This window comes from Psammomys obesus, unplaced genomic scaffold (genome assembly GCF_907164565.1).
Source record: "Psammomys obesus unplaced genomic scaffold, mPsaObe1.curated_primary_1811, whole genome shotgun sequence".
Lineage (NCBI taxonomy): Eukaryota > Metazoa > Chordata > Mammalia > Rodentia > Muridae > Psammomys > Psammomys obesus.
Genome location: NW_026596046.1, coordinates 21834473 through 21851476, shown reverse-complemented (window position 1 = coordinate 21851476; position 17004 = coordinate 21834473). Strand labels below are relative to the sequence as shown.

The 17004-nt window shown below is 47.3% G+C and overlaps 1 protein-coding gene across 1 annotated transcript in view; it reads left to right on the top strand.

Annotated features, from left to right (window-relative positions):
* Window positions 1-6: 6 nt before the first annotated feature.
* Window positions 7-17004, top strand: part of Abhd17c (abhydrolase domain containing 17C, depalmitoylase) — a 39938-nt gene continuing 22940 nt past the window's right edge. The window contains exon 1 of the mRNA XM_055623599.1: window positions 7-692. Coding sequence (XP_055479574.1) covers window positions 130-692 — 563 coding nt within the window. The 5' untranslated portion in view covers window positions 7-129. The remainder of the gene's footprint in view (window positions 693-17004) is intronic.

The following is a 17004-nucleotide window of genomic DNA, read 5'->3' as shown; positions in this document are numbered from 1 at the left end:
CGTCGCGCCGCGCCCGCCCGGCCCCGCCCCTGGCCTCTCCGCCTTCTCGGCCGGCCTCCAGCTCCCGGCGCGCTCCCTCCGCGCTCCCCGCGCCTCCCTCCCGCCCGCGGCGGGCGCCAGGCCGCCCCGATGCCCGAGCCCGGCCCCAGGATGAACGGCTTCTCGCTGGGCGAGCTGTGCTGGCTCTTCTGCTGCCCTCCTTGTCCGAGCCGCATCGCCGCCAAGCTGGCCTTCCTGCCGCCCGAACCCACCTATACGGTGCTGGCGCCCGAGCAGCGCGCGCCTGCGCCCGCGGCGACCCCTGCGCCCGCCCCGGCGGCACAGCCCGCTCCGGCCGAGGAGGGCGCGGGCCCCGGCGCGTGCAGCCTGCACCTGAGCGAGCGCGCCGACTGGCAGTACTCGCAGCGCGAACTGGACGCCGTCGAGGTCTTCTTCTCGCGCACGGCCCGCGACAACCGGCTGGGCTGCATGTTCGTGCGCTGCGCGCCCTCCAGCCGCTACACGCTGCTCTTCTCTCACGGCAACGCCGTGGACCTGGGCCAGATGTGTAGCTTCTACATCGGTCTGGGCTCGCGCATCAACTGCAACATCTTCTCCTACGACTACTCGGGCTACGGGGTGAGCTCAGGCAAGCCCTCCGAGAAGAACCTCTACGCGGACATCGACGCCGCGTGGCAGGCGCTGCGCACCCGGTGAGCCCCGAGCCACGGGTGGGGTGCGGGCTTGTGCTCCCCGGATTGTTGCATTCGCTTGGGATCGCCAGCCCTCGTGGGGTGGAGAGCCTATGCTTCAAGGGTCCTGCCTGCTTTTCACTGGCCCCGCGCGGCCTGGAGTCTTTGTGGCTCCGGTTAAACGCACGTGGCCGCAGTGGGGGTTGCTAACGTACGGGCAAAACCAACTTTGGTTTGGGTTGAGTTGTGTGTTGAACCTCTGGCAGACCCCAAAGGTCTGGTAGAAGTGACCTTGGGATTTTCTGCGACCGTGAAAGCAGGGGCGAGACGACGACCTCCAAAAGACTTTCCAAGTAGAAATTGTCCCTGGGGCGATGCCTGAACAGCCATTAAAGCAGGGGAGGGTCGGGTGTGGCGAGGACTTTGCCTCCTGGTGGGGCAGGGTAGCTGGCACCCGGAGATCAGGAAGTTAGCTGATGTTGGCACCTTCCCAAAGCCCCACCGGTAGCACAGGATGTCTTGCAGGCGTGAGGGAATCTATTGACCTTGAGTTAGCGTTCATAGAACTGTAAAGTATTTATTGAGGGTCTTTTGCATGCCAGGCACAAATTGTCATAATTTGAGGACAGACCAGGTGGGAAAAAACAAAACAAAACAAAAAAGAGCTTGCGTTTTACTCAGAACTTAGACAGACGTTTGGTTTGTGGGATAGTCAAGTGACCTGTCCTGTTTTGGTGCTTGTGACCTTTCCCACTTAATCACCATAGCACAGGTGGCAGGCGTACCTGAGGTCCTGTCTGTAATGAGCTTGGATTCCTTTAGAGGAACAAGTCCCCAGAAGGACAGTAGGCATTGTTGCTGTTAGAGACCCTTGGCACAGCTTTTATGAAGAGTCTGCTTGCTGGGCTCAAGTACGTAGCCAGTAGTAATGACTTTACGTCCGTATGTGCTGCACATATGTTCGTGAATTATCCCTTGTGCTTCTGGAGAAGTGGCTCGTATAACAGAGTAAGCACTGTGTTGCTTGCTCCGATTTTCTGAGGTCTTGGACGGGATATCCTAAAGTGGAGTAGAGCTTTTGGAAAATGGTACGGGCAGAGGAGGCTGGGTTCTGCCCTGATGGAGTGGCCGAGAATCCACAAGGAGTTACATGCCACCTGTTCCCATGAAAGGGTTTCAGAAGTATGTGTCACAAGCAGGGAGTGGTGTGTGATATGCCTCAGCACTCTGGAGGCAGAGGCTGGAGGATTGCTGAAAGTCAGAGGCTAGCCTGAGCTACGTAGTGAGTTCTAGGTTGGCCAGGGCCATAGTAAGACCTTGCCTGGAAAAAGTATGTGGGCTAGTGGGATGGCTGAGTGAATGGAGACTGCTTTTCGGGCAAACATAGTGACCAGAGCTTGCTTCATCTGTGGGATTCAAAGGTGGAAGGAGGGAACTGCCTCTGCAAGGCTGTCCTGTCACCTCAGTAATTGTGCCCACACACAACTGCCATACACAGTTGCTTTCAAAAAGCACATGTCGCACAGCCTTGTACTGCTAGCATCTGCCACGGTGTAGGTATCATTATAAGCTCTAACAGTGAAACATGAAAGTCCTACCTTATGTAAATTTTCTATAAAAATTCCTACAGAGCATTGCTCCTCTGTGGGCCTGTCTTTATTGAAATGAAGTTTTTTGTAGGGTTGTCCCTTCACTCTTGAGTGTGTACGTGCTTGTGGGTTTGTCTTACTGCATAGGTGAGTGCTTGTTTTACATCTTGATCATGCTTGCGTATCACACACATTCATCTGAGGCTGCATATCTGCACCAAATGTTTCACAGTGCACCCCTCCCCCAGTGGGTGCTTTGCACAGCAGAATGTGTTCTGTTGTGTTTGACTTTAAAAAAAAAAGAGTGCTGGGTGTGAAGTGCTAAGAGTGTTTCCCGAGCCTGTGTGGGTACTGTGTTCATCCACCCACCCCAGTTTGACAGAAGGGTAATCTCACAGCCAGCCAGCAGGACTCCTGGCTGGTAGTTTAGAGTTTGTAGTCACTGGATTTCTCGAAAGGTGTGTCTCTGATGTAATCTAGACATTACCTGATTCTGAGGCTGATCAAGTTTCCTCAACCATCTTCCTTCAGCCTAGATTGTGGTCTTTCTTGTCTTGCTCTATGTGGCCCTTCAGTGATGTAGTCTGGAGAAAGCTCATCTCTGCCTCCTCCCAGATCTTTTGTGGTCCTTGCCGTGGAAGGACCTCGCCCACCGCCAGTGCCACTTCTGGGCTGGTTCACAAACCCTTTCCCGAAGCCCAGCCCATGAGTGGTTTCCCTCCTCTCGCTTCCGGGTTAGCAATACTGACTGGAGAGCTTGCTGCGTCTGTCGGTGACTGACAACTCAGAGGCAAACTGAGTTGTCTCTGTCCTGGCCTTTAGATTATTCCCTGAAAAATAAGTTGTCTTGAATCACTGTTAGGCAGCCTCGGAGTCCCAGGCACTTCCTGAGCTCATGGTTGGTGTTTTGAATATGCCTTTCATGTTAATCGAATTGACCCTAATTGGATCCTAGTTATATCAGGAGATCCTTCGTGTCCCCATCTTGTGACTCATGGGTTGAAGGCCCAGTTCCCCAGTACAGTGTTCAGAAGTCGAGCTTTGGGAGAAGCGATGAGATTGTAAAGACCTGACTTCGCCAACAGGTTAATCCCTTGATGGTTCTTGGTCAAATGGACTTTTTGAGGTGGGGGACCTGGAAGTGGGGCCTGATTGGAGGAATTGATTACCATTGTGCTTCTGAAGGTTTTGTCTTGCCCTGGCCTCTTCCCTTCTTTTCCCTGCTAACTGATGCCATGGGGAGGTAGTGAGTGGATGGGGACAGCTTTCCTCTCTCATGCCTGTCTTCCTTAATATTTTGCCTTGCCACAGGCCTAAAAGCAGCAGAGTCATCTGAGCTTGGATAGACTGAAGGCTTTGAAACTGTGAGTGAAAGTAATCCACCCGGAAGTTGTATACCCCAGTATCTGTCACAGCAATGAAAAGGAACACACTTTTGTACCTGTCGCTCAGTCCCTTTACTTGTGCTTGTTATGATAGTGCCATAGCTGCTGTGTAATTGAAAGTTCCTGTGGTAAGGACCTCTGTCTTCTCTGTTTCCAGAAACCAGCACTGGGCCTTAAAATATAGACTCCAATGAAATATTGGTTCAGGTGTTTCATGCGTGTAGTGAGTGCTCTGTTGATGATGGCAGTCAGTACTGCTGAGCTGCAAAGCATCACATCTCACCTCCAGAGTTTAGTGTCTGGGTATAGCCATCCCCTGAAAATGGGAGGGTTCAGATGTACTGGCTTTTGCTCTCAGCCACTTTCAAGCTGTCAGTTGGTGTTCTTATGACACTGTGGTGTCTGTGTTGAACAAAAGAATGATTATTCTCATTAATTTGTCTTTAGTTTTTATCCATTACCTGTCTGTGCCACTCTTAAGCATTAATATTATGATTTTAACGGAGCTGGAACTCTGCCCCAGCATGCAGACCCCACATGCAGGTATAAAGGCAGGGAATCCATTCAAAAAAGGGTACAGAGACAGAAAAGGTGATTTGCTATTTGGGAAATGGGAAATTGTTTTAAGGAGTTAAAACATTTTCTGGGGGTGGGTAGGTATTGGAGAGAGCTAGGGTTTGGAGGAGCTAGGAAGTGGGACCTGTGTGGAAGAAGAAAGTTGGTATATGACCGTAAGGCATAGCCTCTAACCTGAGCATGATGCAGGATGGCTGTACCTTCTGCATCCTGTGCTGAACATTACAAGTGTGCTGTGAATTTTGAGCAGGTGCAGGCCTAGAAGCATGTGTAGAGAGGACACTGTACATCACGGTGGCTTGGTGGAGCCTGTGGTGTTGCTTGAGTTGGAGGTAAAGTGGCTGCTGTGTGCAGGATAGAGTGAGGAGAGGTGGGTCCAGCTCCATGCTTGCCCTGTAAGGAGACAGATCTTCTTGCCATGAGCAATTGTAGACTGCAGATGTTTGACTGTGACTTAGTGGCAGTGAACCTAAATGAGCAAATAACCCCCAAGAATGAAGTGTAAAGCAGGCAGAGTATTTTAGCTCAAGTGCTTGATATAGAGGCCCAGAGAGTAGGGCAGAGGGACATTCACGTTAGTGGTGTTTAGAGACGTCATCCACACAAGTCATCTCTGAGCCTTCCATTTGATGTAGGTGACAAGGACAGTGGAGGAGAAAGGCATTTGGTAACAGAGAAAGCAGATGCAGAAGGGAAAGATGAGAAAGAAGCTTTTATACCTTGATTCAAAAGGCAAATTAAAAGAGAGCCAATATTTTATTCAGTCAGCAAGCCGTTTATTAGCCATTGTCTGTCTGTTTCTCTCACTGACAAGTGATTTTAGAAGCAACTGAACATGTCTCCACATGCTGCTTGGGAACTTTAATGCCTGCCATTCATAGGCTCTGCGATCTGGGGAATCCTGTGAGAGGCAGTAAAGCTATGGTAACATATGTGGTAGGGGCTCGAAAGGCACCTTCTGTTGCTTGTGAATAGTATTTCAAATTGGCACTTGCAGGATGTGATTGTCCTTAAGAGTATCACAGCTGGCCGTTTGTGAGCGTGATGAAGTTGGTAGCATCCCTCTTTGTTCTCAGAGGGGATACTGTGTTTCAGAAAGGGAAAAAGCCTGAGATTTCTGTCTGACTTTGATCAGTAGTAAGATAGAACCTGCTTTGACCACTGTTTGATACAAGGAGAAAGCACAGTGGTATTTATGGAAAGGAAATGTACTTGTCTCCTGGTATCCATGGGCGGTTGTTTCCAGGACCCTGTGGATACAAAAATCCACAGCTCAAGTTCTTAGTAGAAAATGGCACAGAATTTGCATATAACCCACATGCGTCCTTTAAATCATCTCTAGATTACTTGTAATATCTAATGCAATGTAAATGCTATGTAAATAGTTGTTGCATTGTACTATTTAGGGAATAATGACAAGGCAAAGGTCTTGTTCAGCAGAGGTGCAGTTTGTGTTTTTTTGATACTTTGATGGTGAATCTGCAGGCGTGCAACTTATGGACATGGAGGGGCAGCTTGCAGGGTCAGCTGTCAGTGCTAGCTCCCAGTTCCAGCAGTGGGCGACTCCCATTAGGAAGAAGGTGGCTCCTCTTCAGAGCCAATGTGCCCAGGCACAACAGCTTGAAAGGAGGAGTGTGTCTGCAGTCTGCACAGAGCCTCTCCCTGGTGGCTCCTTTTCTCCCCACGCTTCTTGGCTCTAGGCTTACTACCTCGACCCTGCAGAGAGAGAATCTGAGTTCTTGCCTCGGTCCTTGGGAGCCTGCTGCCTGTTCTGATGGACCTTGTACTTCTGCTGTTACCCAGTTGCAGGAGATCTGTTGTTTTCTCTGGTAATATTTAACTTCTTAGTGAGCCTGTTCTCTCATTTTATTTCGGATAATCTGAGAGACTCATTATCTCACATTCAGTCTTAAGTATGGAAAAAGTGTTGCTACAGCCCTCTATGGCTGGCTGTGTCTACTTTACCCGTAAGGTCCCTTTCTGCCCTCTGCTTCCTCTCGTCACTCTCCACCAAACTTCTCATTGTTCAGCAGTCATAATCCCAGTTAAAACTCAAGCCTGGCTTTAGAAACTATGGTCTTCATTTGGTCACAGAGTGCTCTTCTGCTAGCCTCGTCTTGAAGCTATAGGACTGGTCCCTTCCCTGCCCAAACATGCAAGAGATAGGAAACCATGACTTGAAGTGGGGACATCAATTTCTAAATAATTTTCATGAATAGATAGGACAGAGACAATACATAAAAGCTAAAACTTGGATTTGCCATTCAGTCCTAATTCAGCATCGTCACTAACTCAATCTAACCCTCTTTGTCCCTTTATGCTGTTGTAGCAATGTTATTTATAAAGTGAAATTTATCCTTCTCATTTGCAGCGGGTAGCCTCAAGAACAAGGCACTAGCAGGTTCTGTGGCATAGTGAGGGCCCTGCTTTGACTTCCAAGAAGGTTCCTTGAATGCTGCCACCTTTAGAGGGGCAGAAGCCTGTTCCTCACAGGAGCTACAGTTGGGTGGGTAGATGGGGCTTTCTTTTACATCACACTATCTTGTGTTTGCTTATAGTACCCTTTCCTGTAAGGCTTGCTTCTGCACCCTACCTATACCCTCATCTCCCTGCGGTCTCTTTATCCTGTTCAGCAAAGATAGGGTCTCTCTCCAACAGAAGCCATTCTTCCTTTCAGGAGGGTGGGGCCACCTTGATCCCTCATCTTCTAAAGGTCCCTTCTCTTAATAGTGGTGCAGTGGGAATTAGGTTTCAACGTTGGTCTTGGGAAGAGCTGTGGTAGATGCATAGCTCCACTTTGTCTGCCCTGTTATATCCAGTGCTGCACGTTTACTGTCCTGCTCGGAGGCGCTGCTTTCCATTCAGTCTGCATGTGTAACACAGGATCTTGGTCTTGAAGAATGGACCACAGTTAATTCTTTAAACCAGGTCAGTGGGGCAGTAATATCACTGTTCTTTGGTGACCTCATGTGTGGGCACCTAATGAAAGCCTAGGCGTGATGGTAGTGAGCAGCGAGGGAAAATGGGGCTCTTCCCTTTGGGCACTGTCTCATTATCTGCACTTACCTACGTAACAACAGGTAACATTGAGGGGTTGCTGGAAGATGCCTTTCTGAACAAAGAAGGAAGATAAGGGTCAGGGCAAATGCTGCACAGTGCAGGTGGGCTTGTGTGTGGCCTGGACTAAAGGTCCCCAGCATGAGATGATCCAGTGGTTATTCATTTAGATTTACAGCTGGAACTGGTTTCCAGTGTATGTCAGGTAGGCAAGGTTGTTTGAAGGATAGCTTGGAGAGACACATTCCTGCCAGCCTGAGCTCTCAGGTGGTGTGTTTTATGATTAAGGGAAAAGACTTTAGTCTGACAGATTTGGATTTAGGTTTTGACTGTGCCACTTACAAGTTGTTTGATGCCATTCAGATACCTTCTCCAGCCCCCATTGAACAGTAGAACTGATAATGTGGTGTAAATGATATTATCTCTGCCAGATCCTGGCACAGCACTTCCATGTAGTGAGCCACAAGCATGACGTGCCATTGCCGGGGATTGTTGATAGGACTTTTGGAGCCGTTCTACCAGTGTGCAGATGATTTTGGAGACCAGTCCCATTGGTTGCTAATACCCGACACCCCTCTGTCCCTGCCCTCTAGCTGTCCATAGGAAGACCTCACTCCCTGGTATGCACTTAATGTTGAGAAGAGTTCTTAGGATTTGTTGCTTTGGAGAGCAGTATGCACTGGTGTCGTGCTTCCACCATGGTATTTATATTCCCAGAGGAACTCTTTCCAGGAGCAGAAGCCTTACCTGTAACCCAATACCTGCAGCCACTCTGCAGTCTGTCCTTTGTATTGCTGCAGCCACAAGGGAGCCATAGGAGTAGGAGTCAGAGGCTCTGGGGGAAGTCAGGACAGGGGTGAAACCTTGGTTCCTCTGGCCATTCAAAACCTTTTGGCTGCTCTTTGCTAAGGAGACAACCTTAAGCAGTCAGTGGCCCGTACCCTGTAGTTGGCCACAGGAACTGAATCGTGTTTCCTTTTAAAATATGAATGTTCCCGTAATGCTTTGTACCTCCTATTCAGGGAGAGTTTTCAAGGCAATGTAATGGAGCTCATTGATAAGTTCCACGATATTGATTCACTGTAGAGCTAAAGGGCCGTGGCAGTGTGGTGAAACTGGAAACCTGTTTTCAGGAAGTCTGGCTTGCTCAAGTCCAGGGCTCAGGCGACAGTTAGCTGAGTATCAGTTGCACACTGAGTGACTGGGAGAGCCACTGCCGCTCAGCTCAGCACAGGACTGCTCACATCTTCAAAGGAAAAGGAACACAAAGAACCCCTGCGTGCTGCTTCACCTGACATTTTAAGTGCTCATAGTGAAGTGTGGGCAGTTGCTTTGGGGGAAGAGTGGGAAGCAGAACTATTCAGAATATATCCACCAGAAAAATGTGTTTGCAGAAGGGAAGTGTGAGTGCTGGCTGCTACTGGAGTGTTAGGGTTGGAAGTCAGAAGAGAGTTCCAGCTTAGCCCCAGTTGACTTTAGTGTTTGTCTGGACGTAGCCACACTCTGTGCAGCGATAACAAAACTGACTGTAAAGGCCCACGATGACAGAACAAGATCATGTCTGTGTTGGTACGTGTGCCATGGCCTGTGGGTGGGTGCCAGGGAATAACCTTGTGGAGTGAGTGCTTGCTTCCCACCTTGGTGTGGGTTTGGGGGACTGAACTCTGGTGTTAGGAGTTTGAACAGCAAGCCCTCGGTGTGCTGCGGGATCTCTCCCAGCCCCTAATTTTTGTGTACCTGTTAAGGAAAAGGCTATTCACATGCTAATTTGCTTCTGTGCGCATTTTACGTTATAATTAGGCTAGATGAAGTAGGTGAAGAAATGAACATGCCATCTTGGAGTTAATGGAAGAAATAAGTTTTTCTACTAGATTAGGAACTTACTGAGCTAAAAATAAGCTCACAGAAGGGTAAGAGTTCAGGCTGTCATTGGTGTGTAGCGCAGATCATCGTGAGTTCCTGACGTTTCATCCTCTGAAGGTTCACCCTCTTGTGTGAAACCACTGGCCTTTGCATGTTGTCCCTAGGCTCAGCGTTCTGTAAACATGGCCCACCCTTATTCTTAACCTGGAGTGCCCTCCATCACCTATCCTGGCTTCCAGCTGGGGAGCCCTTTGGCTCTTTCCCTCCTTCATCATGTATCTGAGCAGTCAGTCATCTTCCTGATCTACCACCACTTTCCCATTACAGCCCTGGTCCCTTGTCTGTTCTGCCTCCCTTCACAGGTCTCTGGAGGTCTATATCTGGTCTTGGGCCAGGTGTCAATCTACATGGTTCTTTTTGCTTGCTAGTGATTCTCACAAAGCTGCAGTGGAACAGTCTTGTCGTGTCATGTCTTTAGTAGTTAAACAAATGAGTTGGAGCCAGGCATGGTGGTGCACACCTTTAATCCCAGAACTCAGGGAAGCAGAGGCAGGCATATTGCTGTGAGTTTGAGGCCACCTTGGCCTGGGACAGCAAGGCTACACAAAGAAATCCTGTCTTGAAAAACCAAAAAAGAAAACAAAACAAAAACAAAAACAAAAAACCCCACAAATGTGTTAGTGATCACAAGGCTGGAGTGAGAGTGTGTGATCTAAATCTTACAGACACTGGGGCGTGTATGCTTGTGAAGGAGGCAGTGGTGAAGTGTGCATGGTGTCTGGGTTGGTTTGTTTGTTTTAAGCTATCACCCTTTCCGTGACATTTGCTCCTGCTCATTGGGAAGCATGTTACTATGGTGTTAACAGACTTTTGAAGTTTTGTTTGGAAGTAAATGTGCACTGTTTTGTGTTTTTAAAGCAGGGTCTCTCTCTAGCCCCGACTGACCTGGAACTCATGGCATTCCTCACCTTGCCCTGAGTGTAAGCTGCCATGCTCAGCTGTTATACAATAAATGCACAGTTTTGCTGGGTTATAAGCTCTTTGTGGTCTTAGTCTCTAGGCTGCGGTCAATATGGTTTGATTCTACTCTTTGTCACCCCACCTGTACAGTTTCAATATTGTATGCTGTCTAGGTCCTGTTCAATAGCCTTTCGTGATCCCTTTCTCTACTTGATTCTCTGAGTGGACCATTGCACAGACCCCTGTCTGTGGTCACATCTTGCCCTTTGAAGTCACCTGGATTGAACTGCTGCAAGGATTTTGAATTCTCAAACACCGACCTCCTTGTGGCTCACCTCACATCCTGTGCTTACTGACAGATGTGTCAAATGCCACCTGTGAGCCTGGCATTCTGACAAAAAATTCCTGGCCTGGTGATGTTTCTGTTCACCACTGCTGATGACAGATACTGCTCTCGATAGTGATGATCCTGGAGTAGAGCACAGGAAGTGCTGCAGAAAACCAGTGGGGCATGCTGCTGGGGGGACTGGAAAGTGGAGACTGTGGCTACGGTTGTAACAGGGTGGCTAGGGTGTGCTTCATCTCCAGACTGTCGTGGCCTGGAGCAGTGGGGCATAGTTGGTGTGTGCCCGACAGATGCAGAGTATCACGGGACTCAAAGTGGCTGGGGCAGGAAAGTCAGGGGTACCAAGGAGCATGACAGTAGGTGAGGACTGAGAAGTGCTTCGGGGACCACTGCAGGATATGAAAGTTGTGGAAGGGGTTTAGGTAGGGATGTGTTGAGATCTGATTTAGGTGTTAGCTCCATGGTGGTGTGCTCTTATTAAGGGGGTGATGGTGGGGTCTTGGTCAAAATGAGGCTGTGACACCACTAGAAAAGAAAGACCAGTGAGAATTTGACTGAAGTCGTGTGCTCAATGTTTGGATGTATTTTAAAGGTAAAAACAATATTTGCAGATGCAGAATGGAGAATGGGAATGTCAGAAATGAAAGCAATAGCCAGGTGGGGTATACCCTGTAATCCCAGCCCTTGCTGGCATCCTGGTAGTCCCAGCACAGGGAGGAAGAGGCAGGAGAATCACAAGACCAGGTCCAGCCTAGGCTACATGGGAGGCTCCTGTCTCAAATAAATAGATAATAAATGTACAAATAGCTGCAAGGGTATGGCTTAAGTGCTAGGAAAGCTGGCCTTGTTTCTGTGGAGCTGGGTAGCTAGGACACATAAGGAGAGTGCTGTTAGGCTTCTGAGCTTGAGGTGCCCATCTGACCTTGGAGTGGAGATGTGGAAGAAACAGGAGAGCACAAGTGTGGGTGGGGTTCAGGAGTGAGAGGTCTGGGATAGAGAGAAGTTTGAGAACTGAGGAAAGGGATTCGTTGAAAACAGGAAAAGAAAACAATAAAACCTGTGCTGGCTAGTCTTCTATCAATTTGACACAAGCTAGAGTTGTCTGAAAGAAGGAACTGAAATTGAGAAGATGCCCCCATAAGATCCAGCTGTAAAGCATTTTCTTCATTAGTGATTGATGGAGGAGGGTCCAGTCCATTGTGAGTGGTGCCATCCCTGGCCTGGTGTTCCTGGGTTCTCTAAGAAAGCAGGATGAGCAAGCCAGTAAATAGCACTCCTTCTTGGCCTCTGTGTCCAGGACCATGCTCTGTTTGAATTGTCCTGACTTCCTTTCATGATGAACAGCAATATGGAAGTGTAAGCCAAATAAACCCTTTCTTCCCCAGATCGCTATGCTGTTTCATTGCAGCAACAGAAATTCTAAGACAACATGTGAAAGAGTTATTACTTTTGGACCAGAAAGATGGTTCACTGGGTGAAGCTGCATGCCACCAAGTCTGACAACTTAAGTTTGGGCACTAGAACCCATAGAGTGGAAGGAGAAAACTGATTCCCACAAAATGTTTCCCCCACCCCAACATACATGAATAGATGAATGTAAATTTAAAAAGTTAAAACAAAAGACCACTTTTGCCTGGATTGGCCTGCCTCTGTCACCCTTGCCAGGACAACCCTGCTAGACTGTTCACTCTGTCTCCTTTCATGGCCTCTCTGGTTGCTGGTGCCGTGGGCCTACAAGAGCCCAGTGCTGAAGGACCAATGACTCATGGCTGGCTTTTTTGGGGAGCAGAGACCTTCTTGGGGTCAGAACGTGTGTGTTATATCTGCCTGACGTGTCTGTCTGGGGAGCCATTGCTAGTTTCTCTTGTACCATTGAGCTTTCCCAAAGTCCATGGACTGTTCTGTGTGCTCATCTATGCTATGCGCTGCAGTTTTGACAGCAATCTCCACGACTGCATGCTTCCTGGCTTCCACTGGATCAATTTTGAAAAGCCCTTCTACTGACCTGGTGTGCTCTTGATCTTTCTGATGTGTGAAATGCCAGAGACCTGCCATTAGCTTCACAGGATTAAGGATGGTGCAGGATAACCATTTTAATTTGCACAGCTCTCGCTGCCTGTCTCCTCCTATTTCCTATCTGAACTGATAGTGGAACAAGTGTTTGTTGAGAACTTTTGCAGGCTTCTCAAATCCATTCTTATTTTTGAGTTATTCTCTTAACTCTACACTTAACAAAGAACTGCAAAGTTAATTAACACCCCAAACAATTGAAATCTTAATCTCTTAGGAGTTGGAGTTGTCTCTTCCATCTTAGCTTTTTTGTAGAATGAGAGACTGCTACCTGTGTTTTTCTCAAAGGGACTACCCCACCCCCCATCCCAAAGGCTTGACTCCTCTGTCCATCTCCAGCTGTCATGTGCTATCTAGAATTCTCTAGAACCTGGTCCCATGCCACCCTTAAACGTGCCTTTGTAGCACAGCAGACTTCCTGTCTCCACTCTCATCACTCTGGTTTTGTCCCTGGTGGTTTTTGCCCCCTCCCTAGTCCTCTGAGTAGGTTGTTTGTCCACTTCCTGCAAATGTGACCTCCTTGAGGAAAGACACAGTCATAGCTTAGTTCTTACTCAGGTGCCCAGTACATGCTTCCTGCAGAGCTGGCCTCACCTGTTCTGGTAGCATTAGTGGATGGGCTAGACAGTGTGAAGCACTGGCTTTGTGCTTCAGGCCCTTTTTGTTTTCAGATTCAAGATCGTAGGTCTGATCTCCAAAAAAGCAGCAGTCAGGTGGCTGGTAAAGTCTTAACATTCTGTAAAGTCCTTCTCCAGAGTTGAGTGTGGAGCCCAACTCCAAAGGTACAAGGATCCAGGTCTTCTTTATAGCCTGCCATCCAGTTCCTCAAACCAGTCCTCATAAAAAAGAAATTTATGTGTGCATTCCAAAAAGAAGGGTGACCAAATTGCTAAAGGGGGACAGGGGTGTGTGTGTGTGTGTGTGTGTGTGTGTGTGTGTGTGTGTCTGGTCACTCTCGGGAACTAACTACCATTCTCAAGATGTATCTGTACAGCTTTCTCATTCTGTTTTTATAATACTTGGGGAGAATGGTTGTGGTTATTACAAATACTGTCAGCTGACAGTGACAAGAATGCAGTTTCACTAACTGTTTGACGATTGCATCATCCCCTCTGGTCTTCCAAGTCTTGGTGCTCACCTTTGCCATACCATATTATTTATGGAAAGCCACTTTATGTGGAAAATCTTAAAAATAAGCAAAATAAGGAAATACAGGAATAGATCCCATATTAGTGTTCATCTTCCATCAGTTATTAACATCCTGCCATATAGCATCCATCTCCAGCCACACTCCACCAGGCTGTTACTAGTATTTTGTGTAGGCTGTTCTCTTTCAAAGGAAGGATGTAAAAGCACACAGCCATGCTGCTGTCTGCTTCCCGGCAGGATCTCATTATCTGGTCTGGTGGTGAGCAGGTGTGGCACCCCCCTGCCTCACCATACAGTCAACACAATGCTGGGTGACAGTTGGAGCTTCATGTATGATGGACTGGAGGGGCTTGCAGGTACATACAATATCAGGTAGATGGAAGGAAGGCTCTAGGTTATTGGCTTTTTAACCTGGCATTAGTCATGTAAAGATGGTGGACAGATCAGTGACACATCCTTGGGATCCCTGGCTTCTGCAGGACCACCAAAACACACAGCTGTCAGCTCCTGTCTTTGTGCCTTAGCACCTGTTTTGTACCCATACTGCTGAGGCTACATTTATTAAAGGGCTGTTTTGTGCCAAAAACATTTATTTTACCTATTATGTAGTTCCTGCACATCACATCTATGAAGCAGGGACTGTGGTTAACCCATTTCACAGGTATTTAAACTGAAGACTAGGGAAAAACGACTTGACTTGGATCACACCAAGTTAAACATCGAGCCAGAATTTAACCCCCAGGTGGGCAAGATGAGAATTTAGAGTTCTGTGTGCCAATCATCATTTTCACTGCCCGTTCATTTTGTTTTGCCTTTGGGTGTGTATCAGTTGTGTAGCCCATTTAAAGTCATTCACGGGCTTATGTCTCTGCTCTCATTTAAAGTTGAAACAACAGAAGAGTTGGTTTATGTTTGTACTTCATGTATTCCTGGATTTCTTTTCCTGAATTGTAGATCTGAGAACCATAAAATGTTTAGAAATTTCAGCTTTTGAGCGAATTGAGTCCCTGAAGTGTCCGAGTAGAGTGCAGGGCTAAATACCAGGTAGGGGCTGTGTTGAACACATGCTATTTAATTTGCATCTAAAAAGATGACTTTGACTATCTTAAGATTCCCAGTGTCTCTTTGAAAGTCAGAGCTGTGGGCTTGTAATAGACAGTATTCTGCAGACAGTACTTCTTGGTTCTAGAAATCTGAAAGAAGGAAAAGCTTCTCCAGTGAGCAGTTGCTTGGGTTCTCGAGTGGTTTTTGAACCTTGTGTATCATGTTTCTCTTCTGCAAAATGTTCTGGTTTGTGTTTTTTGAGACAGGGTTTCTCTGTGTAGCCTTGGCTGTCCTGGACTCTTTGTAGGGCAGGTTGACCTTAAACTCACAGAGTTCCACCTGCCTCTGCCTCCTGAGCAATGGAACTAAAGGCATGTGTCACCTTGCCCAACTTAAAAATATTAAAAAAAAAAAAAAAAAGATTTGTTTTTCCCAGTGTTTGCAAACTTGATACATTTTTTTCCCCCAAAACTGAAAGGAAGTGAAATGAGTCAGTTCAGAGTATAGATAGTCCTCAGTGATTTGATTTGAAAGATGGAACCATGTTTTTCTAAAGGGGTTTCAGTCTTCAAAGTTCTTCTGTGAACCTTTGATCCTGAGAACATTTCTGTGGGAACAGCAGGAGAGGTGCTACTTCCACTTGGAGAGTTAGCAGGAGGAAGCCATGGAACAGCGATTTAGCTGAGCCAGGGCTGAGAAGTGAGTGTCAGCTGTCACTATTTCTCTTGCCTTTCAAACATTCCAGTTACCACCTGCTTGAGTGAATCTGTTGGCAGTCAGTTCCAAGTGGTATCTTCTGTGTTTGATGCTTTCCTCCATTTAGGGCAGTTGAGTGTTCTGCCTTACTCACCGATACTCCTGTAATTAATTATGATTAATTATTAATTTGTTTATTTATTTTGAAATGTGCGTAATGCAGCTCAGGCTTCAAAATTTTAGGGTAGGCAATGCTGGAACAAAACCGTTTAAACAGGGACCAACTTTTCCTATTAAATTGCCATCTCTTTAGAAGGGGGGTTGAAATATTTTAAAAATTAGTTTGATTTCTTTATGGAGCTAAATTAGTGTTGCAAGTGTCTTCCTTCTCGGAGAAGCACTTGTAGAGTGTTTTCAGCAGCAGCTGTTAGAAGACTGGTGCCGGGCAGCTCTGGAATGACTTACTGACCTGAGGACTTGGCTCTAACAGGCTTGTTTCAAGACCACAGGGACAAGTAAGACGAGTTCTGTGACCCTGGCAAAGGTGTGATTCATGACTTGCTAGCATTTGGTACATTGCTCTCAAAGTTTAGACAGGGATGGCTTCAACCTACTCCTAAAGGAAGGGCCCTCTGGAGACCTGTCCAGACAGAGTCTGCAGGCAGCTGAGCAGGATGGAGCTCCAATCCCACTCAAGTTTAGTCTTAAATTAGCCACAGAGGTATGGCCAACAGGCTGTGCCCTGTCATGTTCTCTCTGCTTGTCAGTGTGTTTAAAGATTTTGGCCCTTCCATTATTAAGAATACCACTGTGACAGTCCCATGAGCCTTGTGGGGTCATGAGAATGGGAATGATCCAGAAGACTCCTAATGCCATGGTCAAGAAGACATTTTGACTCCACAGCAAAGTAGGAAAGCAGGAAGCAAAGACAGTGCCAGTTCCTGGAAAGCCAAATATAGAAAATACTGCCTTTCTGCTTTTTATTGCAACAATTGATTGCTACTTAATTTTTGCAAACTTAGTAACTCCTCTGTTTTATTGGGAGGAAAAAAGGGACAGTTTGGCAATTATGAAATCTAGACAGCTAGGATTTAATTCTTCTCCAAAACCCTGCTGCCGAGTCCAGAGTTATTTATTTATTTCATGGTGTTGGAGACAGAACCTGTGGCCTTTCTCATTGTTAGCAGGTGCTCCAGACTGAGCCACACCCCCAACACAAATTTGGTTGATCAAATTGTCAGTTGTTGATATTTTTCCTGGCCCCATCATATGTTTGTTTAGTTTTTGTGTTTATTTTGACATGCGCTAGGTTTGCCATGGGCAAAAGCTAGAGAAGTAGTCATCCACGTCTTCTTTGAGGTTTCCATCCTGCTCTTCTCTCCTGCCTCCAAGCCCAGTGTGCATCTCTGCAGATAGTGGGTCAAGCAGAACTGCAGACAGTGTCAGGGGAGGTTTCGTTTATTGAGAGCTGAAGAGAAAGGTAATCCCCTGGTTATGTCCTGACTTTTAAGCCTGGGCTTCTTAAGTCTCCTTTTTCCCCTTTATACTTGAGTGTGCTCTCTCCTCCAGAGGCTAGGAATCATTTAGTGTTTGGGGGG